This window comes from Triturus cristatus, chromosome 4_2 (genome assembly GCF_964204655.1).
Source record: "Triturus cristatus chromosome 4_2, aTriCri1.1, whole genome shotgun sequence".
NCBI classification, from domain to species: domain Eukaryota; kingdom Metazoa; phylum Chordata; class Amphibia; order Caudata; family Salamandridae; genus Triturus; species Triturus cristatus.
In genome coordinates this window covers 36,560,127-36,586,911 of record NC_140586.1, presented here as the reverse complement: position 1 = coordinate 36,586,911, position 26,785 = coordinate 36,560,127, and the positions used below count along the sequence as shown (strand labels likewise).

The 26,785-nt window shown below is 44.8% G+C and overlaps 1 protein-coding gene across 1 annotated transcript in view; it reads left to right on the top strand.

Annotated features, from left to right (window-relative positions):
* The window catches only part of RNF41 (ring finger protein 41), a 317,703-nt gene that overhangs the window by 71,960 nt on the left and 218,958 nt on the right, over positions 1-26,785 (top strand). Inside the window, exon 3 of the mRNA XM_085600310.1 lies at positions 18,376-18,488. Coding sequence (XP_085456436.1) covers positions 18,399-18,488 — 90 coding nt within the window. The 5' untranslated portion in view covers positions 18,376-18,398. The remainder of the gene's footprint in view (positions 1-18,375; positions 18,489-26,785) is intronic.

Here is a 26,785-nt window from a genome sequence, read left to right as displayed (position 1 = left end):
ACGAGCTCTACATCTAGAAACACCACTTTGGTTTTACTAATGTTGGCGGTAAAGCTGAGATTTAGATCATTGATATTGATGGATTCAATGAATTTTAGTGCTGGCTCTTCAGTGCCCTGCCATACCAAAAAAAGGTCGTCAATGAATCTCCACCAACATTTTACGTGAGTTTCTAGAGTTTCCATATATTTGTTCCTGAGAACCAGCTCCTCCCACCAGCCCATATGTAGGCAGGCATAGCTGGGGGAGAAGCTGGCTCCCATGGCTACTCCCTGTAACTGTTGGAACATAGCATTCTGGAACATAAATGCTATTCAACAAACACATTTCTACCATATTAACTAACATTTTAGTATGGGCTGCATATTGGGTTCCTCTTTTCCACAAAAAATATTGTAGAGCTCGTAAGCCATCCTTGTGCTTGATTGAAGTATATAGCGAGGTCACATCAAGGGTGATCCGTAAATAGTCATTGTGCCAGGGAAAGTTTACCATTTTAGCCAAAAAATCCCCAGTGTCTTTGATATATATATATTCGCACTCACACACTCCTTAAACAACTTATCATGTGAGGCAGGTATGGACTCCGTAATTAGTGCATAAATTATTTATTTTAGCATTTTAAAGTTCAAGCGCAATGTCCATGACGTGTTGCGGTCACTGTACCACGGCCTTGAGCACATAGTTGCGCTGCGGTAAGTCATGACTTTTAAACCCCTGTACACACGTGACAATGGAAAATAGTAAACCGTAACAGACTATATGTTCTTGGATATTTCATCCATATTGGTAAATAGACCCATGGCATAGAAGAAATCTTCAATGTATTTCATTATTGCCATTGCTCATCATACCTACTCAAATGAAGGCGCACAGTACATACAAACATGGCAAAACTGATGCGTTTGTCAAATATTACATATACAACTATATCAGTCATATTACTGCTTAATACATTACCTAATGCATCCTGATCATCCCTATGGGAAAGAGATTCTATCCGCCCTATAGATTTCATAACATCCGAGTCCCCCTCTCATTATCACTGCCTCAATACAGCAAATATTTCCTTAGAAATGTTAGTACACTTAATAGCACTTTTATGTCCCCAAATTAAAATGAGCAGACTCACTATACCTTATTCGTAATTATTTAAAAATCTCCTTTGAACCTCATTCACTTTTCCCATTCATGTTTTGCTTAAAACCAGTATACTAATGTGTGCACTACAGATTGAGCTCTATCAAATTAATACCTAGATCTCCTATTGAGTTTAGTCTTGTTGCCCCACAAATACCTGATAAAGTGCTTAGTGCTCCTATAGTGTCAATGTGTTAAAGTGCTTTATAAAATGGATGCCTCTTTGCAGCATGAAGCATAATCATAACAGTTGGGCGTATATAAAAAAAACCCACCTAATTGCAAAGATCGAATACAGTGCTTACTGTCCTCAGTGACCTGTGTGTATTCCCTTATAAATACATGAACCTAACACAATGGCCACTAAACATCATATGATCCGGTACTGTACAACAGCATTTCAACTGGTAGCAATAAAAAAACAGGACTTGACTAATCCCAGAAAACAATGTGGATATGTTAAATCAGATTTACGTTGGTGTTGTTACATATCATATAATAGCCTTCTTTTCACTAGTTATTGGACATCATTTCGTTCTATCCCTGCTCGCTGTATGATCGTATTATCATAGAAAATTGTGCAAATCCTCCGGTGTTCAGTCCATTGGGAATCTTCGAAGTGTCAACAGCTTTTCCCTATTGCCTCCTCTTCTCAGAGGTGGTACTGCACCAATCACAAAATATTTTAGGTAATTTAGGTTGTTCTTATGTAACATTTTAAAATGACGTGCTACTGGATACGTCGGATCAGAGTTAACAATGGCCTTAAGATGCTGCGAAGTCCTGGTATGAACCGGTAGCTTTGTGCTCCCCACATAACATAGGTCACACGAGCATTCTAGGACATTAATGGCAAACTACGTCCTGCACGTCAAATGACCTTTAATGTCCATGGATCTCTTGCCAAAAGCAAGCTGATTTATAGCTTGACATATTGACTCTACATTTACAAGCACGACAAGAAGTACATTTAAAAAAAACCTTCTTTGGCGATGGCCAGTTTTGTTTTCTTGTAACTTCCAGACTGCTTTTGACTAACGACTCCCTCATTAAAGGAGCTCGTCTGAATGTGAGGGTTGGTTTTTTAGGGAGGACACGACCCTACATAATGTCTGTTAAAATCAATGGCCATTGCTTCTTAACAATAGATCTGAGTAGTCTTTCCTGTCGGCTAAAAGTATTGATAAGTCTAATGTTGTCATACTCCTTGCCAACAGAGTGGTTCTTAAAGGTCTGGTGAGTTTTGTCAGGGGTCTGAAATAAAATTGATCTCTAGATTTCTCATTTGCCTTATTCGTTGCTTGGTTTAAAATGCCCGAAGCATAACCTTGTGCTATATAAATCCTTCAAAAGCCGCTACCTGGCATTCCTTTAAAACATCCCCGAGCTGCAGATTTTACATAATCTAAGAAATTCACCATATGGGAAGTTCTTTAGTAGGTGTTTAGGATGGAAACCAGAGATAGATAGATAGATATATCTATATGTATGACACTTGTCTTGATGAATTAATTCAATGGTATGCACTGGATGCACTTTAAACCTATATTTTAATTTTTGGGGGATTTGTATATAAATAAGTCCATCACATGAGAGAGAGTGAGACAAGGGATGAGGGACAATGAGCAAATAAATTACTAAGAACTGAAATAAGTGCGTGTAGAACGGGCAGTTGCCCACTATTTTGATGGATTTGCCACTTAAAATGTGTTGCTCTGATTTGGACACGGTAATGTTTTTAGTCAGTGAGGTGCACTCAATGCACTTTAAAGCGGTCAGTGTAATATCCCTGTAGACTTTTTGATTTGGGCATGAGATATGCCCTTGACATGAGTTAATGACTTTTGTTTTATTATGGTATCAAATGTAAAAATTTGGATTTTGAAAAAACAATATCTCATTCTGTCAAATGTCAGGAGTCTTTTTCTTCAGTGGTAGTTTGATTCCGGTGAATAAATGGCTATCCTCGGCACGCAAAAAGCATGTGATCAAGGCCGTTAGGACGGCCGAAACGCGTCATGGCTGGCGAAAAATAAAGCAATGAATCTATATCTGAGTCGGCTCTGTTTTATTGTTGGGAATTGACAAAATTTGACCGATATATAATCTAGCTGCAGTCCTGCAGCTAGTCCGGCTTCATCCACCTAGTGGGGTCGATGCAAGGGCGCAGGACACAATATATATTTATTTTTAAAGAACCTTGGCAAAATCTGGTGGCCTCTCCATATGTTTTTGTATTTCAGGTGATTTAGAAATGGTAATCATGTTTCAGCTATTAGTACTTGTTACAGATTCCTCTTAATTGACCCTGAACACAACTAGGGTTCGTTTTAGTGTAATCCAAGCTTGATTCATATCGGTGGACTGTCCGAATAACTAAGAGGTTTACCATTTACTGGATTCTCTTCTTGTACGAAGATGCATTGCTTTTGTTAAGGATCGAGGAACTGAGTTCCATGTAAATTAAAAAGCACGGGTAGAAAGAGGTAGCCTTGGTTCCAGAACCAAAATTTGTACTGATGGAGCCAACTGTACATTAGTGTGCTTGGCTTAGATGCTCCCAAGGACATAACCAGACCCATTATCCGATGTTTGTCTTTCTGTGTATGAGTCTGTCTGCTTGTAGGGAACAGGAAAGGTGAACTGGAGTGGAGCCAGAGTTCTGTAGCAAAATAATCACGTAAATCTTGCACATGGGTCATGAAGAGATACCATACAAAACTGGACATATGGAGACTCAAACCACCTGTGCCACTGCTAATACCTGTTCCTCTTTAGTGAGCAGGAGTACAAGGAATCAAAAAGACCTTGTAAGCTAATTTCAGGTTCAAGCTGTTGATTCGAACAGTTCTAGTTCAGTGCATCAGCTCCGTTAAGTCTTACGTTATGAGATCGTATGCTATCAAGAGTTGTGCTATATCGGAGAAATATCTTTGATGGTTCGCTGTGTATCAAAGAACTTAATAGGTCGGGTTGCCGGATTGCCCTAATTTCCACACAGCTGTGTGTCCAACAGTGTACCGCCCCCCCACTTTGTCCTTGCAATGGTATGTAAATTAAAACACGTGCCCTTTTGTCACCTTCTTGTAACATCTGACCTTCCAAGGAAGTTATCTACGTCCAGTATCTGTCAATTGGCCGTCGAATCTCTAGACTAGCTTTTAAAAAAAACCCTTGATGATGAATCTCATTTTAATTGTTCACCATGTATCTAGCTCTGTTAGAGCAGCAATTAAAGTGATGAGTGCCCTTTTCAGTTAACTTCTTTAGTCCTTTGTGAAGAATGACTAAAAAAGGTTCATGATCATGGTGTACTGATTTATAGTGATATGCAGCAGGTCCAATTGTTATTTATTGTGTTTTTAGGTCTCGCCTGGCGAACGCAGCGCGAAGCGTTGCTATCGCCAGCGAGATCTATTGTTGCTGACTTGCCTCGGAAGGGGGACAGGAGATGTGCACGCGCAGGCTCTTAGCGGATTTGAATTGGTGTACGTGCTTACAGCCACGCGGCGTGCACATCTCCTGTCCCCCTCCGACCACATGTCAGCCCTGTTGGAGCGGCCCGCTGCAAGACGGGGCCGCTCAGAATGCCAAAATGATGCTGTGCCTCGATCAGGCACCAACAATAGACCACACGGAGCCCCCCAGCCCTTCTTCACTCACCGGGCTGCTCTTCTGGGGGGGCTCCTCCTCGCGGCTGCAGCACTTCTCTTGCGGGGCTTCCCTGGAGTCCCGCGCTGCCGTGGGCAGCCTCGGCCGCCGCAGTCAGCCTCGGCCGCCGCAGTCTTCACCCGGGCCCCCTCCTGGAACCCGGGGCTTCGCTCCACTCCGGTCGCCACCGCGGGGCTCTCCCTTCAGCATGGGAGCCCCGCGTTAGCATGGCATGCCGTTTCTCTTCCTGCCGGAGCAGGCCCCGCCCACATCCCGGGCAAGGGCGCCTGACTTCCGGCTTGTTTTGTTGGTTATCGCTGCATTGCTCTGTCAAACTAGTAGTAATGAAGTGAAACATTAGTCCACAAAATCGGCGTTTAAAAAAAATGTCAGGTAATGCTCGCTCACAATTTCTCATTACATCCTAATTTGCTACGCAATTCCAGTGGCCTCGTTTACAATGCAGGATGTATTTTACTCTTGCCACGCATGATCTGTCACCGAGTAAGTAGGTTAAGCCCCACGCATAATATTGCAACTATTTAATGTTATGCCCAAACATTGTTTTGTTCGCATATTCCCCTGTATGCCATCTCGTTTGACAAGGAGTTGCTGTTTTAAAAAGATGACGTGCATAACTGTTCCTGTTTACTTTGAATTTTGCTTATTACGTTATTCCCCGTAGCCTCTAAAATGTTTTATAGTTAGGTTATCTCCTAAGTGGATTGAGTTGGCGACTTGGGATCTCTCCGTAGCCCAAAGGTGCTGAAAATAAGTTACTGCCATGCCTTCAGTGACTCCAGGGAAACACTGATTTCTTAATTGAGAGGCAGACAGCAGGCACGTTTTCTGGGCTTGCTGATGAGTGGGTGAACACTGACGTTGCACCTGGCATCTCGTGTTTGCTTAAGTAGAGCACACACTCTACTTTACACTTGTTAAACTTGTTCTTTGCCTTGGTATTCTGGAAAATAGATTAAGTATGAAACCCACGCAATCGCTTGCGTGCACACTTTTCAGCCCCTGCACAGTACTGTCACCGAAGGAGTAAACTATGGAGTCGTGCAGATTTTGCTCTTTTGCAAGCGAGCTCGCATAACATCAGTTATTCCCCCATGGCTTTTTGCAGGAGAGCTTTTGTGAACTTTTGCATTCCGGGACATGCAAAGTGTAATCTCGAATATGTTAATTATATTTACCTCAGGCCCTCCGCCCGTCACCCTTTTTTTGAGAGTGTGCAACTCATTTGGGGCTGTGATGTGACACATTGTTGTTCGCTTGTGTATAGTTCTTGAGATGCCAAGAAGGTTGACTTAAAGTGCCGAGAAGGGACCTGGCTGAAGAAAAGGACTCAAAGAGAAGGCATTAAGCACTGTTCTGCCAACCAATGGCGATTCAGTGGACAGGGCAAGTATGTGCTATAATGCTGAACATTTTGTGGTGGTAGTACTTCATTACTTTGTAATTTTTATGCATTTACAATTCACCTCAATAGTACCAGTTTAATACGAAAATACAGCAAGCAATAAGCAACTGAGAAGTGACCAATCAACCTTTGCAAGAGACCTTCCACTCTAAAGCAAGACGTGGTGTTGCCTTTTTAGTAATGTTTGGGCTCGAATCGTCTGTTTATATTAACCCATCAGCTGCTGCATACAATGCAGATCATATCTGGCAAATCCATAATCATGTGGAAAACAGAGTGGCTGCAGATTCACATAATTCCAGTGCCTGTTAATATGGTTCTATATTAACATCTCTGGGTTCTAGTGGCCTTTTCAAACCGTTTTGCCTTCAATATTGGACCATATTACATGGTTGCACATTATGTATGTGTCTGTGCATATTTACCAATTTAAGCACTGTCTAAGGTGTCATACCTTCAGGGAAGCATTGGGTAGTGGAGGGGAAGGGATGGTTGAGTTGGAATTCATTCTTGTGCATGTCTGCTTTTTTTTTTTAATAGGATTATCAGGAACCTGAAATTGGTCTGTAATGTCTGCATGTGACCAGACGGTATCAGATTTGCACATGGTGTGATCATGAGAGAGAAAAAGGGGGCTTTGAATTCTGATTTTTACAACTTTGATTAATTGATGTAAAACATTTGAAGGATAAAGTGACAGGATACTGTTTTCTGTGAACTTTTGTGCCGATTTGTGGATTGGTGAAGAGTAGTTAGCAAAAACATGACTAACTGACTAGCCATAGTTAGAGGCACTAAAACATCTGTGCAATATCTCAGTATGAAAGATGAGAATGAAACAAGATTGACAGTATTTTTTCCTCACAACCTCCCCTAGTTTCAGTCTTGGTTCTCTCAAAGAAGAAAACCGCAACCTGTTTCTAAAGTGTAGCAGCTTCATATAGGTTAGGTTGCCCCACCCCATCCCCCCAAGTACCCCTTGTGTTATCCTGGCTTTAGCAAGCTTAGAATGGATATATTCAACACAGCATGTGCTGAGTCTGTCCCGCCCATTTGCAAACCACTGCTTATGAACTGTTGACCAGTAGTAACCATCTTAAACTCATCTTATGAAAACCTGAGAAGCTAACCTGTGGAGAATGGAATAGCAAGCTTTGTGCAACCATCTGCACCCAGAACTCGACACAAGGCATGTCAACAGAAATATCAAAATGTTAGAGGGAATATGGACTACTCCAGCTTTTTCCTGGTACCTGCATGAGCAAAGTATCAATATGTTCGAGGCATGTGGGCTGCTGAATTCATATCTGTGCATAGATCGCCGCCTAGTGTTGGGTCCGGATGTTTGCACGTTGTTGTCCTGGAAGAGTCTTCGAGGTATCCTAGGATAGGTGACTCCTCCCCTGGACTACAGTGCGCATGGGCATCCTCTCCATCCTCAGATTGTTTTTTTCCGCCATTGGGTTCGGATGTGCTATCTTAACTCAAGTTAGGAAAAACTTTATCGAGGCCAAAAGGCCTTTAGTTCGCGTCGGTACTGTTTTCTCGATCGGTTTCGATACTCCTTTGTTAGTTTACTAACTTTCAGAACCCACTTTTCGCATCTTACCTGCCCATCGACGACATCGACGATGGAATCGAGGACACCATTCAAGAGATGTCCGGTATGCAATGCGAAATATCCCCACATCGACGTCCATCCGGTGTGCAACAAATGCCTTTCGCCGGATCACGACGAATCTACATGCATGGCCTGTGCCCGGTTCCGTTCCAAGAAGACTCTACGGAATCGACGAGCGGCAAGACTCGAAGCGCAGCACGCGGCACCGGCCCCGGCAGACATCTTCAACGCCGAGACCGAAGATGTCGAAGAATTGGAGATCCTACCCTCCAGTCCCGTTTCCGAACATGACTCCGGATCGGGCGACGTCGACGAATCACTCTTTCGCAGAGATGAAGACGACACCGAGGTAGGAGACTACGATGAGGCCTTAGGGGCCGAAGAGAGTAGCTCCAATGACGAGCAAGGCCTACCCGTTCAGACTGAAGAGAGCCCAGTGCCACAGTCTATGGCTCCGGTCGAGGGATCGCCTTCGGGCCTTACCCGAGACCTATCCCGCAGTTCTTCGGCCCCGGCCTCGGACATTCAGCGGCAGCCATTATTACCTAAACCGGCTGGTTTCCCTTCTTCCAAACCGAAACCGAAAGCTGCACTGTTTCAATTGAAACCGAAACCAAAAGTGGCGCTGGTCGGATCGAGGCCTTCCACACCTTCGACGCCAGCGAAACGCGTCGGCACCGAGCGCACCAAGCGAGACTTCGGTGCCGAACTTGAAGCGGCCGACGTCTTGAGTCGGCATACGGAAAAAGGCCTTCGGTGCCAACAAACCTGATCGGCTCCCGGCGTCGACGCCATCGACTCCGACACCAAAGGTCACACTGCCGGCTGCGTCTCACATCGCTTCCACGGCAACACCAAAGCCTCATGCATCGAAGACGTCGACTGCCATTCCCGCCCCTCGACTCGATGACCCACCGGCGCCGAAAAAGTCCACGACCGCCTCTACGGACCTGGTCGGCGCGAAAGCCTCAAAGGCGCTCCAAGTGCGACCTGTTGCGGCACAAAGCAGCAAAACCAAATCGGTCCTCCAGGACACGTCGGGCTCCGGTCCAATAAAAGCTCCAGCAGCCTCTTCGGCGCCAGCCAACATTACTTTTGGCCTGCCTCCGTCCACGATCCCAAAAATATTCCAACTCAGGACACGTGTCACCCACACCACAACTACACCTGCTGAGACGTCTCCGTCACATGTCATCGACGCCAACACCGGCAGGATGGTTATCTACGAACGGAGGATAACTTCGGAGCCACCTTTGGACCCTTTCCGGATCCCACTAAAAAGGAAGCTGCCTGTGGACTCAGAACCTGTCCTAAGCGAATCTTTCCACTCGCCCTACCAGGATCCACAATCATTCTCTCCCACACACTCCGACACGGATGTGTTGGAGGACTACATGCGTGACCAAGTCCCCTACCACGGAGACATAGACCCTGATGACCAACAGGACCCTGATCAAACTTGGGGCGACCCTGCAGATCCAGGTGCACCTCTAGATGCACAGGACCCACAACTCTATGGGGCGAAAACATCTCCCACAGAGGAAACTGCAGCGTTCAACGCTCTTATTGAACGTGCCGCAAATAATCATGGAGTGCAGCTTCACTCTGACACCATCGAGGACGACTTTCTTATGGACACCTTCGCATCCTCAGAAAGACATGTAAAAACTCTGCCCATGTTGAAAGGGGTCCTCAAACCAGCCAAGGACATCTTCAAAGAACCCACCAGGGCACGAGTGATAAACCCCAGGATCGATAAGAAATACAGATCGGCGCCTGGGGACCCTACTTACATCAGAGGCCAATTACCACTAGACTCCATTGTCGTGGCGAATGCTCGCAAGAGGGCACACTCGCAGACGACAGGTGACGCTCCTCCCCCGGACAAAGAGTCCAAGGTGTTAGAGACCTCTGGCAAGCGAGTTGCCGCCCAGGCTGCCAACATATGGCGCATAGCCAACACTCAAGCGCTCCTCGCTCGCTACGATAGAGCGCACTATGACACATTGGAGCAACTACTCCAACATCTCCCTGACCAGTACAAAGAAGGTGCAGAAATTCTTATCAGAGAGGGACAGCTACTCCCAAATGCTTCCATCAAGTGTGCACTAGATGCCGCAGACACGGCTGCCAGGGCCATAAACACAAGCGTCATGCTGCGACGACATGCCTGGTTGCGAATCTCCGGATTCAAACCCGAGGTGCAAAATAATATACTCAACCAGCCTGCCAACCCCGACTATTTATTCGGACCGGAGGTTGACACCACCCTTGAGAAAATAAAAAAGGACACGGACACCGCAAAGTCCATGGGGGCTCTCCAGACTCAGTCCTTTCGGAGCAGCTCCTTTCGTCGCCCTGGAAATAGAGGAGCAGGTAGAGGACAGGGGTCACAGCACACATACAACAAGGGCAATACAGAAACCACCTACGATAAAAACACCCGGGGTGGATATCGTGGCTCCAGTACGAAGGGAAGAGGACGCAGCTACGGCAACACCAGGTCCTCCCCCAAGAACAAGCAGTGACGCCCTCTCCCTTCCTCCCGACCACATAACACCTGTCGGGGGAAGGCTACAAAGGTTCCTGTCCACGTGGAACTCCATCACCACGGACAGGTGAGTCAAAGATATTGTCAAATACGGTTACTGTCTAGAGCTAACCTCCACTCCACCCACAATTCCTCCAAGAAACCGTCCTATGTCCTCAGAGCACTTAACGCTCTTAAAACAGGAGGTGCAAAGTATGCTTCTGAAAGGCGCTATAGAGGTCGTACCCGTCCACGAGCAGGGTACGGGAGTGTACTCCCTCTACTTTTTAATACCGAAAAAGGACGGGTCACTCAGACCTATACTAGACCTAAGACCCCTGAACCGGTACATTCTTTCCGAGCACTTTCACATGCTCACTCTCCAGCAAGTCCTCCCGCTTCTCAAGCAGGGAGACTTCCTAGCCACGCTGGACCTCAAGGATGCGTATTTCCACATACCCATTCACCCCTCACACAAAAAATACCTCAGGGTCACTGTTCAGGGGCAGCACTACCAATTCAAAGTCCTTCCCTTCGGCGTGACGACAGCACCCAGGGTTTTCACGAAGTGCCTAGCTACTGTGGCGGCACATCTACGGAGGCAGCACGTACACGTCTACCCCTACCTGGACGACTGGCTCGTCCAAGCACAATCAGCCCAGCAATGTGCCAACCACATGTCCCGCACCATTCACCTCCTTCACAGTCTGGGATTCTCACTAAATTACCCGAAATCCCATCTCCAGCCCGCACACGTACAACAGTACTTAGGTGCGACTATAGACACTCTGGCGGCCACAGCTCAGCCAAATTTAGTGAGGATCAACAGCATGCAAACGCTGATCTCCAGGTTCAAACCCCAACACTCACTTCCAGCGCGAGTGTTCATGCAGTTGATAGGCATGATGGCCTCCTGCATTTTCATAGTCCCACACGCGAGATTACATATGCGCCCGCTTCAGGAGTGCTTAGCACGTCAGTGGAATCAGGCTCAAGGACAGTTGAAAGACCTAGTGTTGGTGAGCGGTCGGGCATACAACTCTCTGCATTGGTGGAATCCTCAAAACCTTTGCAAGGGCCGACCGTTCCAAGAGCCTGTTCCACAAATAGTACTGACAGCGGACGCGTCTCTCCAGGGATGGGGAGCTCATGTACTCCACTACACAGTGCAGGGACTATGGACGACACAACAGAAGAAGATGCACATCAACCTTCTGGAACTGATGGCAATCTTCCTGGCCATGAAGGCATTCAAAGTACATCTGTGCAACAAAGTCGTGTTGATCCGGACGGACAACATGACTGCCATGTACTACATACAGAAGCAGGGAGGAACACACTCTCCACAGTTGTCTCATCTGGCTCAGAGCATGTGGAAGTGGGCCATTCAGAGGAACATGTTCCTCATGGCAGAGCACCTCCCGGGCAAGGACAACCAGATGGCGGATCTGCTCAGCAGACACAGCCACCAGATGCACGAGTGGGAGCTACACCCTTCAGTACTCCAACCGTACTTCCAGCAGTGGGGTCATCCAGAGATAGACCTCTTCGCCACAAGCGAAAACGCAAAATGCCAAAGCTTTGCCGCCAGGTTCCCACATCCGCAGTCGCAGGGCAATGCGATATGGATGAACTGGTCCGGCAGATTTGCGTACGCTTTTCCCCCAGCGCCGTTGATACCGCTGGTGGCTCGCAAACTCAGACAACACTCCCTGACACTCGTCCTAGTTGCTCCTACGTGGGCACGCCAGCCATGGTACACCACCTTCCTCGAACTTTCCGTGGTGCCGCATCAAAGGCTGCGGATCAAACCCGCGCATTTGACGCAGAACCATGGAGAGATTCAGCACCCAGATCCGCAACAGCTGAACCTGGCAATCTGGCTCCTGAAGTCCTAGAGTTTGGCTACCTCAACCTGCCACCTGACTGTATGGACATCATCAAGGAGGCCAGGAGACCCACTACAAGAGCTTGCTATGCAGCCAAATGGAAAAGGTTCGTCATTTATTGCAGTAATAATGACATTAACCCGCTGGACGCATCCATCCAAAACATCATTTGTTACCTCTTACACCTATACCGATGCAATCTGGCGTACACCTCTATACGTGTCCATTTGACCGCAATATCAGCCTATCTGCAAACCAGGCAGCACCTCTCACTATTCAGAGTGCCTGCCATCAAAGCATTCTTGGAAGGACTCAAACGAGTCATTCCACCAAGCCACCCACCGGCTCCAATGTGGAACCTCAACCTGGTCCTCACACGCCTGATGGGTCCACCCTTTGAACCCCTCCACTCATGCGAGATTCAATTCCTCACCTGGAAAGTAGCTTTCCTGGTAGCAATCACTTCTTTAAGAAGAGTTAGTGAACTCCAGGCACTAACAGTTCAAGAGCCATTTATACAGGTTCACGCCAACAGGGTCGTACTACGTACCAACCCCAAATTCATGCCCAAGGTAATCTCGCAGTTCCACATGAATCAAACTATTGAATTGCCCGTTTTCTTCCAAAACCCACAAACTGTCGCGGAAAGAGCACTCCATACGCTAGACGTAAGGAGGGCCCTCATGTACTACATCGACAGGACTAAACCCTTTAGGAAGACAAAACAACTGTTCGTTGCCTTTGCCCCACACCACAAGGGTAACGCCATCTCCAAAGCAGGGATAGCCAGATGGATAGTTAAGTGTATTCAAATTTGTTATCAAAAGGCAAAACGCACATTAACTATTCCCCCACGAGCCCACTCAACACGTAAGTTAGGGGCCTCCATGGCTTTTCTAGGAAATATTCCCCTGCATGATATATGTAGAGCAGCCACCTGGTCCACCACACACACATTTACCAAACACTATTGTGTAGATGTGCAATCAAAACAGCAGGCAGCTGTAGGACAGGCTGTTCTCAAAACCCTTTTTCAGACCGCTGCAGCTGGCACTGGTAGCCGCCGCTAATAGAGGGCACTGCTATACATTCTATGCACAGATATGAATTCAGCAGCCCACATGCCTCGAACTGAATATGCTACTTACCAGTATGCATCTGTTCTTGGCATGTAGGGCTGCTGACATTCATATCGCCCTCCCTCCTCCCCGACGCCTGTAGCAGCTGCAGCTCTCAGAATTACTGTAAGCATGGTCATCACTTTCTGTATCTACTCCATCACTGCCACAATGGCGAAAAACAATCTGAGGATGGAGAGGATGCCCATGCGCACTGTAGTCCAGGGGAGGAGTCACCTATCCTAGGATACCTCGAAGACTCTTCCAGGACAACAACGTGCAAACATCCGGACCCAACACTAGGCGGCGATCTATGCACAGATATGAATGTCAGCAGCCCTACATGCCAAGAACAGATGCATACTGGTAAGTAGCATATTCATTCTACCACTTGTTTACTCATCCAGGATTCCCACAGCAACATCAGGTCAAAAGAGTGTCATTCCTTGTGTACATTACACACACACATGGTTTCTACCTGGAGGCCATACTTTTGCCACTGTACTTTGGGTCAAGGATCCAAAATGTAGCAACAAGACCTCTTCGAGACATAGTAACTCATCCCACCATTGCCCCAAGAACTTCACTGTATCCTTTCAAAGATATTCTGTCTTCAAGGCACTCTTCATTACTCTCACAACCGTCCATGACAATGGCCAATGTTTCTTACAAGTAAAGCTCTAAAGATACACTTCTAAGAAGAAAAGGAGAGGTTTCTGTTCTTAGACAAAACTCGCTGGTGGGACCACTTGCTTTGTACTGACAGCAGAGTATGGCAACCCCTCCTGGCAAAGCGTGAAATTGATTAAGGAAGTAAAGTTTTTTTTTTTTTTTTTTTTTTTTTTGTTATTCACAATCCTCTGTCACAGAATCGCACTGACCAGTAAACCGTTCCAATCGCCTACTAAAGAAAAGGATGGATATCAGACAACACTGGACCACACCCACCCATTGATTAAAACCTCCAAAACCCCGCTTCTCACAAGGATGGTAGGTACAATCATGTGCGCTACTATTTCTCACTATATTTCATTCCACTTTAGGCAATGAATAGGTACTGCTTACTGATAGTAGCACCGAGTATACCGCTACGCCAGTCTTTTCCTGTGTGCTGGTTCTTATCTTCCACTCCTATTAGTTTGGAGGCACTCAACTTCATTTACATTGAAGTGAGCCTTCAGTCTACACAGTCCACTTCCATGACAAAAAGGCATCCCATAATAATTGGTCTCTCGGGATGCAGGACATTGGCAGGCAACCTATACAACTTGATTAGGTTGTACATTCAGCCAGGTGAGTGTCTGGCAATGCTTGACTTGCTGAGGCACATATCCTTTTGGCGAAAGTCAGAGAAGTACTCTGTCCTCTTTTGTTTGTGTTGCTACCGCAAGCTACAATTCTCAAACTATTAGAGTAAACAGGAGTTTCTCTATTTCTAATTGCAGAATATCTGTGCGCAAGCCATGGATGCATTTTGTATAACGCACTTTCTGGAGGGGTGGGACTTTGGGTTGGTACAGGATGAGCATAATGGAAGGCAGGGGTGAGTATAAAGGCTCGAGAAAGGTCTTCTGCTCTTTATGATCGCAACCCCACTGTCTTTTGATATAGCTTTTTAATGTTCATTTACATTACTTCTTCGGAAGGTTAAGGGAGAGTGAAGCTTTCAGTATACAATTCTTACCTTGAAGTTCCAGCATGTTGGCACGTCTAGCCCTGCCGTTTCAGAAGAACAGGAACCCCATACCCGTCGGCAACATTCAGTATGTGGGGTGGAAATGGGGAAACTTTTTCCCCTTTGTTCAAAGACCATTCAGTTTTGGAGACCCCTACCTGATGTTTCCTTCAATAACAGTAAATACTCTGCTTAAGACCAGTAATCATAATCTCTGTGGAGGACCTCTTTGGAACCTTGACACCACTTTCCTGAGTAAGGAAAGCTGAGCTGGTACGCACGAGCTGCTGTGTAACATGCCTTTTCAAGAAAAAAAATGAACGAAAAATCATTAGGAACGCGGTCAACTCTGACCGTGTCATATCACTTGTTTAATCTATTTTATAAAACAAACACATAAATAAATGCCATTATCATTTACAAAGCCAATAGCTAGAGTTGCATTATTATTAGAAATGCCAACTGCTCACACTTTTATAATGCGAGACCTATTGCATTGCAAATGCTTGTTAATTCAAGATGTTATGTGCGTTTTTGTGGCCTAAGACCAAAATAAACTATATTGACTGAGTCACCAATGAGGACAGTAGCACCACAGAATGGGCAGTCATTTCTGGGTTCAAGTGGTAATAGAAATGCATTCGAAATGGGATCACGTGCCAATCAATCATCGACATAAACATACAAGTAGTGAAACATGTATAGGGAAGTGAAATAGCTGCAGTGGGAGGCAAGTCTGCTGGAACGCAGATATATGCCTAGGATGACAAATGCGGTTTGGGGTGTTTAGCAATTTCACCCAATGAATTGCTCAAGCAAAGGAAAAATCATAACTGTGCAGTTGGGAGGTATCCTAGCTGAATTTTAAAAAGGCAGCTCTAACAAAGCCCAACATTTAACAGAATGTTTGTTATACACTATAAATTTCAGTCCCAAGAAGTGTCATGCTCTTTTGTGTCGGTAAGTGTGGTCTATTTTGTGGAGGTTGTTTTTTTATGTTTCTCCAGTACTGTTTCCCTTGCTTTCTAAACTATTTTTCCACCGCTGACATTTTGTGTTGTAGATTGATGAATGACCTTTCAGGTCTTGCATCTTACCCATTGGAGTAATGTAAGAGTCCAGCTTCTACCTATCCTTTTTTGGGCCTCTCTTTACCACATAATTTGTTTTCTCCTCTGGCTAAATGTCCACAAAGTAAAATCACACTTGGACAGATCCATTCATTGTGGAGGGGCTTGAGTAATAAGTGACCCATAACATTGAGCAATAAGTGAAAGTCAATAACTAGTGGAGTTGATTACACATCCCAGGCTAACCATAGCAGAGAGTATGTAGGCAAAGATGCTTGTAGAAGATGGTTAATTGGACTCAAACACGCACTATGTACTAGCCTTAACCGAGAATACCGAACTCCTGCAAGACACACTAATACTGAAGGGAAGATACTAAACTCCCCTTGGGAGCCACTGCTGAAAGACTTATCTATCTGCATAGCACTGCCTTAGCGAGGCAAACTGTCTGGAGTAGCAGTAGAACCGTAAGCTTTTTTCAACCTACTCACGACTTCAGCAGTGGTCATTCAATGTGAGGCCTTGCCATCTTCTTGCTGACATTCTGCACGTTATGTTGCAGCTTAAAAAGCAGTTACTTCAACCATTATTGATTAAGAGAAACCTGCGAAATGGGACTGTTTGGTCCATCTTACCTTTGAGAGCAAAAGGTAGTCTGTCATGCTAATGCATAATGCAAATGTATGGACCAGTGATGAAATAATTCAGCCCCAAAGACAACACTGTGATAACGTAACTTGCCATCACTTAGATGGCATGAATGGGCACCACTCTATTTGCTCACATAGAAGTTAGTTGGAAACCTTTAATCGACGGATAACCTCACCATAGCTGACTGACATGCATGAGCTCTATCGACGTTCGTTGGAAAATAATCCTACTATAGTTGACTAGGTTAGGTGGAGGGCTGTAAGAATTAAATACCCAAGCACTTTGGGTTGATTAGAAAGTGGACACTCCACCACACCAGCATCTCCCCTCTACCCACAGCCCCCACTCACTTACATCCTGTCGCATCAACATGTGCTTATTACTCCTTCAAGCAACATCACCTCATTTGGTCATGCTAAGGGACAGTTGCATTCTCTTCCAGCCCTTCTCCCACCCATGCGATGGAGTCCTTTTTGTCTGACATATTGACATTCATAGTGCTATGTGAAAGCCATACAAGAAGGCAAAAGAAAACCAAGAAGTGTCCCTCATTATATGAGAGTAAACTAAAGGTATGCAACCAGGTAATTCAGTTCCTTCCAGTGCAATTCATTGTACAAGTATAAAAGTTCAATCAACTCCAGCCTTTTACACTTAAGCTAAACTTACCGAGCGCGAGCAGGGGAAAAACTCCGCTGCACTACGCAAAGCGGGGTTTTCTTGCACTCTGCGAGCTCCGGGGATTGCAGCAAACTCCGCTAGCGGAGTTCAACGCCCAGGCCTAATCAGTAGTTCTTGATGCTTGCAGAACAGCGCTTCTGGAATGTTTAGATTGTGATCTCGAAAAGGTGAAATAATTTATAACGACCCACAATATTTGCAAACACTGCACAGCATGTTTGTTAGTGATTTGGTTTCCAAGTAATGTTGGGGTGTTTATTTTGGTGCCTTTTTTTGCAAATGTTTTATTTGATTTTTATTCTCTGGTTGTGTCACAAATCTGAAATATGAACTCATTGACTGGAGGCAGCTGCTTTTGATACCTAATGCTTAAATATTGAAAACCTCTGGATACTGTGTCAGTATGCTAAATTTAGCTTTTTCTAATGCTGCCCATTGTCCAATATCAAGGAGGAAGCATGACGGTAGAGTAACTTTCACTGGTGCTTATCGAGGATTTTAAGTGATGCAAGCTAATCTTCAATATTTGTTTAGCTGCACCCTGTTCTTCATCCAGAAATTGGAAGGATGCCTCCGCTGGAAAGGGACTCAGATTTCAGCTTTTGCTTACATTTTGGCTTCTCCACAATGCTGCAAGAACTCGCCATTAAATAAACTTGTTTGTTATTATTAATTAGGGGGTTGGTGTAGTGTTAATTGTAAACCTACTCCTACTTTCCACCCATACTGCCTTTCTTTTAGCTGACCTGCCTCCTGTCCGGTGTCTCTTGTTTTACTGGCTTAGGCTTGTTCAGTCCTTAAGCAGTCTTTTAGCTACCTGTCCCCTATGCTATTTTATAGTTTCCTGTACTTTTGTCTGCCATTGTCATGAGTATCTTCTCTATATTGTCGAATGACTGACATGCCATCTTTTTCTTTGCAAGGGCTTCGGCACTGGTAATGAGCAATGGGGTATGATGTGACCCGGTTTCAGGGCGATGTGGATGAAGATCTTATCTGTCCCATCTGCAGCGGGGTTCTGGAGGAGCCTGTCCAGGTATGCCATATTCTTTTTGTTCTGCCTTGTAACTTGGAAATAAAACACTGTAGGATAACAAATCAATACAGCTCTTGGTTGAAAGTTGAGTATGACTTCAAAGATTTGCCTCCAGGCGCTAAAAATGGTTTGATCTGTTCTTGCAATTTGTAGTCATTCGCTATAGATACAGATGTCCTCTATTGGTAGTCTAGCGGTGCCAACTAGAGAATTCTAGACAATTCAAAATGTGGCAGGCAGACTCACACTCTCACCCTACACACCTAAACTCTCACCACAGTGGCTACCCATGGCCTGCTGTTCATGAACGCTCACTCTTCAAACTACACACACTCACCGCACACCATACACCACCCCTTTATATAACCTAGCTCAACATCCACATTAATTTCCAGAAACCTCGACTCGGCCAGCCTCCTGCTTGCACACACCCCACATTTACAAAGCCAGAGCTGAAGGTTGTGCTTTCTCCTGTCTCACTTATAAAGCATGGAACAACTTCCCATACACATCAGGGCGGCCTCCTCAGTCTTTGCATTCCCCATGGAACTGATGACATGGCTCCTTACCTAGGTCCAAGGCACGGGCAGTGGAGCCCCCATCTTATTAGCACCGGGATACTCTCCTGGGTCGAACGTGCACTCTTAGAGTAAACATAATATAACGTAACATAAAGCCTGTGTTACCTAACATGATCAATGTAGGTGTTTCTTCATGATGTCCACTGTAAAGCCTTTGTTGGCAGGTTTTCTTGTGAGCCCCATCTCATACAAACTAGTCATCAGATGGTGGGGAAATAAAAAATGGTGTGCTTTGAGTATTTATTTTAATTGTGATTACACCTTTATCAATGAAACATGTTTTCAGTTTGTTAGAAATTATTTTCATTTTTTATTAGATCCGATTGGATCAGGGCTCCTACACTCTATAATAATCTAGCTACTCTCTGTGCAAAAGTGTCAGAATCCAGTCAAAGATTGTTTACCCCAGTGCCTGAAATGTATCTCATTGGAACTCCTTGTAAAATGTGACCTTACAACTATTCTTCTTTAAGATAGTCCTCAGAAGCACATATTTTGATTCTATAGTATCAAACCAACCTTTGGTTATGAATGTATTCTGTTACCATATGTCGGGTCTTGCCATTACGCTGTATGCTTCATTAAACTATTTCAGGAAATTAAGTGGTCCATATTGGTAGAAATTACTATTTCTGGTTAAGGGACCTTTCTCTTGGAAGAGTTTATTTTTTTTTTAAAGCTGGCTTGCTAATAAGCTTTTTTGTTGTTGTAAATGTTTATATTGAATTTAATTCTAACACATGCCTGTGCACATGGAGATACATCTTCAACAATCGAGTGGCAGAATCGAATAAAGTATGATACACATCAGTCTTGGGGGGGGGGGGGTGGTACAAGCAAGAATCAGAATACAAGGAAAGGATACAAACGTACAGTATTACGTAGAAGTGATTCACTTTCCTGGGCCTCACATCCTACATCTGGATGTCACCCATCCAAGGCCAGCAGGTCCTTCAACTTAGTGCGATAGTCATCCCATTGCTCCTTGAGGGTACACCTCCCATCTCTGGCTTGTGTATCCGCTCATATTGAGAGCTCTGCTGAGACCCAACGAACCACATCCGTCTGCCATGCCGTAATTTAGGAGGCAGTCACTGTTTTCCAGGACATAGCAGTACGACGCTTCGCAAGAACCAGTACCAGAACCTGAAATCTTATCAATTGTTTGGTCTTTTTTGTTACTATCTCTGCGTTAAAAATGAAACTAGTTAGGTCACGGGGTAGTATGGAATTTCTGATGTTAGAAATGCAAGAGGTCACTGATTGCCAGTAATCCGAGCTCACCGTACATACCCACACCATATGAATAAAGTCCGCCTCAACTTGTTGGCATCTGAGACATTGTTTGTGTGCCTGGGTACATTTTGCCTATTCAGTCTGGGGAGAGGTATGTGTGATACAAATAGTTGAATTGTGTAAAGCGGAACCTACCATTCAGCGTAATTGATTTGACGGACCCCAGACATCTGTGCCAAGCAGCTTCCATTAGTTCGGTTGACAACCTTTTCTTCCCATCTCTCCTTAAGGTTCTGGAAGCAGGGATCAGAATGATCCCGCTTCAAAGTTTCGATTACAGAGATTTCTCGTCTCAAGCTTATTGTGGTCAGCATCAGTGGTAATAAGCTTCTGTTATGCCAGAAGGTGGTAAAATTACTCAAGGCTTGCTTCTGAGTACCAGTTTGTGGCACTTGTGGATTCTAAGCAAGTCGTACCACATTCTTTTTGTGGGTAATTTCATTTTATAGTGCACTGCTTCTTGAACTGAAGTGTCTCTGTGCTTCACTCAACAGATCGGTCGATTTTTCAAAGGGTTTCCCTTAATTGTGTTTAGCATGAATGTAAGCACTGTGAACCTTTACCACTGCAGAGTGAAGTTGAGCTGTGAAGCCTTACTAGAAGTTAAAAACTTGCATAGAGCCTGGTTAGTAGATAACCATTCATAATATTTGGAGTCCAGCCTCTACTGTGTCTTCAAAGAACACTCAGACAATTAAATTTTTTTTAAAAACAAAAAAACAGAAATGTCATTCACAAAGAAACCCAGACAGTGCTAGAAACGTTTGGGATCTAGATTCAGCCTTCAAACATTATTGCATTTACGTATTCTGCACTAGTTGTTTGTTCAGTGTTTTTCCTACCACCAATGTAATCTCACGAGGCTACATATGTTGACAGTACATCTGGGAGCTTGTGATATATTTAACTAAAATGTACACAAATATTTAATGTTCAATTCAGTAGGGTAGTGATGTTGGCTAAAAAGGATAAAATATAGCAGAGTTGCCATATGTATGCCCCCTGTTTAAACGTATCCCAGCAGTGCATTCAAATAAGCAACTCAGTGGACGGAAGCCTTAGCTGCTGGGGTGTCATTTGAAACAACAAAAAAATGCATTTTCTTGTCCAAAAATCCATCTCTCAAACAAAAAGATTCCTATGCAATAAACTCAATAATAGTATTTTTAAGTGTCTCACTAGTCTGTGACCAAGTTGTTGGCAAGTATGGATTGAGTTCCCCAGCCAACTAGATAAGAGTTTTCCAAAGGGGACCTATGTAGCAGTGGGTGAGCCCCCTCTGTGATTCTTGGTGTCCATCATTGAAAGTCTATTCTTAGTAACTACTATTATGAGATGCAGATTTCTGTGAATTTTGTTCTGTGTGATGGCATCCAGAGGACTGGGAACAACATTATACCCGAAACCTTCACCAGATTAGAACCCAACCACAACGTGTAACAATTGATATATCACAAACGGAATGGGTTTTCTGCTGGATACTTCTACCTGCAGGTTCCCCACTTTTGAATATCCCAGTAGCAAGTCTGGATCCAGAAAGCTTGTGCAATAGCTCTCCTTCAGGTGACATTGACTCTATCTTGACATTCGATGTGGAGCTGTAATTACGCCAGCGGAGTCGTATAACAAGAGGATTAAGGCCATAACATCAGTTCTGGGTTTTTTCTCATGCCTTTCAAAGCAGGCTTTGCAAGGCCATCAAGCAACATCAGACAAACCCTTTATGGGTTGCTCCAAAGAAGGTTGTTAAAGCTGTTGACTAAGGAAGTCCGAGTAGAGCTCACGAGCAAGGACCAGATGTCCTTCAAGATCACCCTCAACCAAGTGCTTGAGGGAGGAAAAAATATATAATCGCCACAAGAAGCTGTGCTCTTCCTTGCCATTCAAAAGTACAGGTAAAAGACCTGGCTCCATCTATCCTGGAGATAGATTTGGTGGAGATGTCTTTGAGACTGTCCCTTACCTGGCGCTGTCTCCTCCACACCCTTCACATTACAGATTTTGCAAGCTATAAATGCTTGCATCGAGTTTAGTCAAAAACATATGTAATCAAAGTGGGACTTTAATTATATTTGGTCACAGCAATTTTACCAAAAGGAATAATATTTGTAATCAATAGTATTTCATAAAAATCCCAAGACAAGAATAAGTCAGAAGAATATTCACTTCAGCCAAAGTAAATATAGTTTATTCTGTAGTTACAACTTGTACCACAGATGTGAATCTTAGTACATATGCATTTGGAGTATTACACTACTTGCACAATATAGTGATTAGTGATCCCCACTGATGTGATCATAACCTAACGTGGTGAAAAACTAAGTGAAAAGTACGCAAGGGAAGGTTATTGTTAAAAAACAAAAGGAAGAGCTTTGTACAATGAACGATGTAATGTATTTTTCTTGCTCTCTTTGTGCTTGTCGACGACGTTTCGACCCTCTCTTGATACGGGGTCTCTTCAGGACAGCGTTTCTGGGGACCAGGAGTATAAATCTGGATATACGGTCGTGTCATTTCAGAGTTGACTTGGACAGGAACCACTATACAATGCAGGGTTGCGGCCAGATCTGTGTGAGCAGTCATCGGGATCCAAACGTGGTAGTGTGGTGAGATAACCTTGGTGGGATTCTATCTCTGATGGATACCGGAGTTGTACCGGTGTAGGAGGATGTTAACCCGCCGGGTTGCGGGTTGGATTACGTCCCGTAACGAGTGAAGCGTTGCCGGGCCGGACTTCTCAATGGAGGGTTCAACTGAACCCTACACCGGTACTACTCCAGTATCCATCAGAGAGAGAATCCCACCAAGGATATCTCACCACACCACCATGTTTGGATCCTGATGACTGCTCACAGAGATCAGGCCGCAACCCTTCTACCATCTCTGCCCATGACGCCATACAGGATTTCCCCAGTCAAACCCCAATTTGAGGCACGTATTTGCCCGATGTAACTGCCAGTATTGGCTCCACTCCTTCATAGATAGCTTCAAAGCTCACCCCAGTATCTACGTCGGTAGCACTATCTGCTCCAACCGACTCTCCACTTCAAGTCCACGCAGACCCAGCACGGCGCACAATGCTGTTAATCAGTGCAGGCACAGACACCGCAGCCTGCCTTGGAGACCTTGCTGGGTGTTGAGATCCAGGTCCAGAAGTAACACCTTTTGTCTACTAAAAGAATGTTGACATCCTGAAGAACAGTTTTGGCTCCTTTTCCATATGGCTATGGACTCAAATGGTCCATTTCAGCAAGGGGATGATGCGGACAGTCCTTCTTCCCATACTCTTGACTCTACAGGCGACCAGGAGTCTGGATACCTCCCAGCACATCAACGTAGATCCTTCTTGTTACGCTTCACCTTAGATGACTCTCTTCCATTTTGTATTAAGAAAGGCTGCCCTTCCCTACAGAATATTATCCTAATATTCTTACAAATGTTTTCCAAATGGCAGCATTAGCTGCTCCCATCCTACCCAGACCACCTTATGGAGGTGATGAAAGGTGGTCAGGACGCTCCAACCATATTCTAAAGGGGGCCTCAACAATGCTGACTAAGTGGTTAGGGCAGTGTGCATCTGTCGCCTTACATAGGTACGCCTGGCTTCAATCTTCAGGATTCTCCACAGATGGTCAGAATACCCTGGTGCACATGCCCTTTGATGGGAACATATCTTTGCCAAAAGGCAGATGCTGGCCTGGAACATCTTTTAGAAGGCATCACCTCCAGATCAGTAGGCTTGCAGTCTTCAACTGGTTCTATTTTTCCCTTTCTAAAACCTCATCTGTTTGCCAGAGGTTTTCAGAAACCACACTAAGCACAAGTTCCTTATCCACAACAGCAAACACCTTTCTTTAGTCACTACAGAGTATGAGGAAACGGGTGTGTCAAGCAGCTTTCATCTACCCTTTTCTCTTGTTCTTCCCCAACACCACCACGAAAGTAGCCATTCGCTTGACTGTGAAGGAACACCTCCAGGGAGGAAGCGTACCTTTTTCTGCAAGCCCCGAAGGCCATTACTTCAGACTGCTGGATCCTTCAGATTGTAGAAAAGAGATGGACTTTACTCTGTCTGCTCTTCTCCTTCCTGCACTGTTGTCCTCCCCTTCCCTCCCATGATCCCAAAAATCATTGGCGGATCCTGCAGGAAGAAGTGCCAGTCCTGCTGCAGAGAGGGTCAGTGGAATTGGAGCAGGAAATTGGATAGGGGTTCTACTCTAGGTAATTCCTAGTACACAATCTTCATCCAATCCTATACCACAGGTTCCTGAATTTGTTCCTGCGGAAGGGCAAGTTAATGATGCGGTCACTGGCTCTGGTTTTATTGGTGTTTGAATAGGAAGACTGAATAATGTCAGTCTGCTGCGGCTGGTGTATGGAAGCCAACTAGATAACTCCGCCGGTACACCCCTTGATGAATGTATGATTACTGGGGATACCAGACCAAGAAGCAGTTATCCCGCAATTAGGGAATTCTTACTTCTGTCCTGTGTTGAGGTAGGAGCTAATTTTCCGACAACTGTGCCCTTTTTCCTGGGTATATTTTAGGGGGATTGGATTTTGAGACCAGGATCCCATTTGCCTTGACTAATGCCCTAACCTGTATTGGTATTGGAGAGGGCAGAAACATGCTGGCTCTACATGGAGGGACAAGTATTTTAACCTAATTGTCATCCATCCTTTTCTGTTTTCAAATGGATCTGGGGTACCTACTAATACCTTGGGTTTACCTCAGTGTACTTTTATATCTAGTTCCTGTCTTTAGCCCACTTCTTATAAAGAACTCCATCTAAGCGATGTTGAGTGTGCCTTGGTAGTACCTCTTGCCAGGGTGGGGATGCGGTTGCCAACGACGAAGTGTGCCACAAAATATGGGAGAGGCTTCCTCATCCAGTATGACTGGCATATATAGGTTTGTCAAAGTACAGGTGTTAGCCTTAGTTGGGCCATACAGCAATCAAAAACAGTTAATTTTTATGTCGGTTGTGAGGAGATTTGAGGGACGCGTTTCAGGTAACGTGATGGTTTTTCTATTCACCACTCTTTTCCTCCCATACCTTTGATTCCTCGAGTTCTTAAAAAGATTTGGCAACATCAAGCCCAAGTAATTCTCACTGCTTCAGACTGGCCGAGAAGGTTATGGTACACAGATCTTTGGCACCTCACTATAGCAGCCCCTCTTCTTCCATTCAGAGGCTCTGTTTTCCCAATCAGGAGTGCAGGTTCTGCTCCCTGTTCTTCAGAACCTACATCTTTGAGACTGAGCGGTGCAATCTGAGTACCTTTCAGCTTCCACCGGAAAAAGAAGACTTGATTATTTCAGCACATCATCATCTCTACCAAATCTGTTTATTCAGGGAGGTGGAACAAATTGATTTCCTCATGCGGTAAATTGGGGTTGGATCTTGTTAAAGCATCCCTGTCCAGTAAACTACAGCACACTGTCCTTGACTCAACTAGGCTGTATAGTAGCTATAGTCGAGGGGTATCTTTCAACATTGTCAGCGTTCCTTTGTCTGTCGCATCAACCCTCCCTATTCATATCTCTGGTGGTTGTAATATTTCTGAAAGGGTTGACAAGCAAGTATCTTGTGGTTCCATATATCATGGCCCAATGAGATCATAACCTGGTTTTAACATTTCTTATGTGGAGTCTTCATTTGAGACCCTACACAGTTGTCAGTTGAGTCTACTAACCCACAAGACAGCTTTTTGGTAGCCATTAATTTAGGCTTGTTAAGTTGGAGAGCTTCAAGCCCTTTTTGTTCACCCAAAACCCACTCCCCGTTCCCAGACAAGTTGGTGCTGCAAATTAAGTCTGCTTTTCTTCCGAAAATGGTCTCCCCATTCCATCTGCGACAATCCATCACGTTACTGACATCTGCCTGCTTTCAAGATTTCCGAAGGAAGAACGGCTACACTGGCTAGACCCTAGAAGAGCCATGATCTTTACCTTAGCTGAACTAAGGACATAATATTGGAGGTCCAGTCCTTCATTGGTTACACTGGTTGTATAAAAATGGTAAAGCGGTTCAGAAACAATCCATCTCTAAATGAATTTTCCTTTGTATTAAAATCTGCAATGCTTGACTAAGAAAGACCTGCCTGAAGAAGTAAGTTTGTTCCACCAGAGCTAAATCTTCAACAATAGGATAAGCTAGGCGTGTGCCTGTGGCAGATATATGCAAGGCGGCTATGTGGTCTTCTCTCCACATCTTTGCCAATTATTATTTTATGGATTCCGAAGTAAGAAGAGTATCTTACTTTGCTTATTTGCACGTTGCATACCCATAATTGCTGCTGTTCCTTGCTGCTATTCTTTTTAAAATCTACATTTTGCTAGCACCTACCTCGCTGATCGGCACTTTACCCGCTCCCACTTGTCCGACGCTGAAGCCGCCCGCCGCCGACCAGCATTGT